The sequence below is a fragment of the Argentina silus genome (genome assembly GCF_951799395.1).
Source record: "Argentina silus genome assembly, chromosome: 20".
In the NCBI taxonomy this organism is placed as follows: Eukaryota; Metazoa; Chordata; class Actinopteri; order Argentiniformes; family Argentinidae; genus Argentina; species Argentina silus.
Window position 1 is genome coordinate 10,296,835 of NC_139674.1, and position 1,174 is coordinate 10,298,008.

Genomic DNA, 1,174 nt, shown 5'->3' on the forward strand with positions numbered 1-1,174 from the left:
TGGACTGATAGTATGTTTATTAAAAGAGGATTGTGGTCAATACAAAATTGTCACGTTGTGTAACACACTCTGGGGCCATGTTTGGTTAGGATTTAGGGATCAGACTGAAAGCTGATCCGATACCTGTGCCTCAGGGCTACCAATTAGACATTTGAGGCAGCCATCTGGAATTTCAATGATACAATTGTATTTAAAAAATACTGTAAATATATTGTAAATATATTCTAACTTGGAAATATATTCAGATTCCGACAATGACAATTGAATACTATAAATGGGTATTCTATGTAATAATTCATTTATAGTGGTAAGTAAACACTACAAAATATGGACTGAATTAAGGAAGCAAGTAAAAAACTATAATGGAAAACAACGGAAAAACCTGTCTGGATATTCATGATCAAGTGTAAACACGTCCGGCATATATGCATATATGTATGAAAATATATTCATTTGTTTTCATAAATTCTGGCTAACACCTTCATAGCCGATGTCATCAACATGTAAGCATCATCACTCAGACACCACTAGTGTCCACCATGGCCAGCTTCTCGTCCTCTTCTCTTCTTGACCTGAGAGCCTTCTCCTGTCCCTTAAGGATGACATGCCCAAACAGGGTGAGTCTGGGCCTGTGTGGCCAGGCCTGCCGCAGGTCACTGGAAGGAGTGGTCATCCCAGTGGGGTTCTGAGTGGGGAGGACACAGTTAAAAGCAGAGAAACACGCAGACATACACACACACACACACACACACACACACGCACACACACTGAGATAAGTACAGAAATTGAGGATGTATGTTGCCACTTACCTTGCACATGATCACGAAGATATAGATGGGGATACATATCAGGGGTGCAATGGTGAGCAGGCAAGCGAATACGGTGGACCATGACCCAGGCATATAGCCGTATATGTAGGTCGGCGAATAGGATTTCACTTCATACCACAGAGTGAACTGAGGGGAAGGGGAGAGATAGAGGAAGAGATTAGACTGGACAGGATATTCTGTATGAGTGCATACAGGCAGATAGATAACAATGAAAAGGAGACAATGAGAGATAACAAGAGAAACTGAACTACAGAGAGAGAGAAAACAAGTGAGAGAGAGATGGGGGGAGGGGGGTGGATAGAAAAGACAGAGAGAGGACATAGACATAGAGAAAGAGAGAGAGG

At 41.9% G+C, this 1,174-nt stretch overlaps 1 protein-coding gene across 1 annotated transcript in view; it reads right to left on the bottom strand.

The window, feature by feature from the left end:
* The window catches only part of LOC310820479 (sodium- and chloride-dependent betaine transporter-like), an 11,721-nt gene continuing 10,547 nt past the window's right edge, over window positions 1-1,174 (bottom strand). Inside the window, exons 15-16 of the mRNA XM_083692117.1 lie at window positions 810-956; window positions 1-685 (exon numbers count right to left, since the gene is read on the bottom strand). Of these exons, the coding sequence (XP_083548243.1) occupies window positions 518-685; window positions 810-956 (315 nt within the window). The 3' untranslated portion in view covers window positions 1-517. The remainder of the gene's footprint in view (window positions 686-809; window positions 957-1,174) is intronic.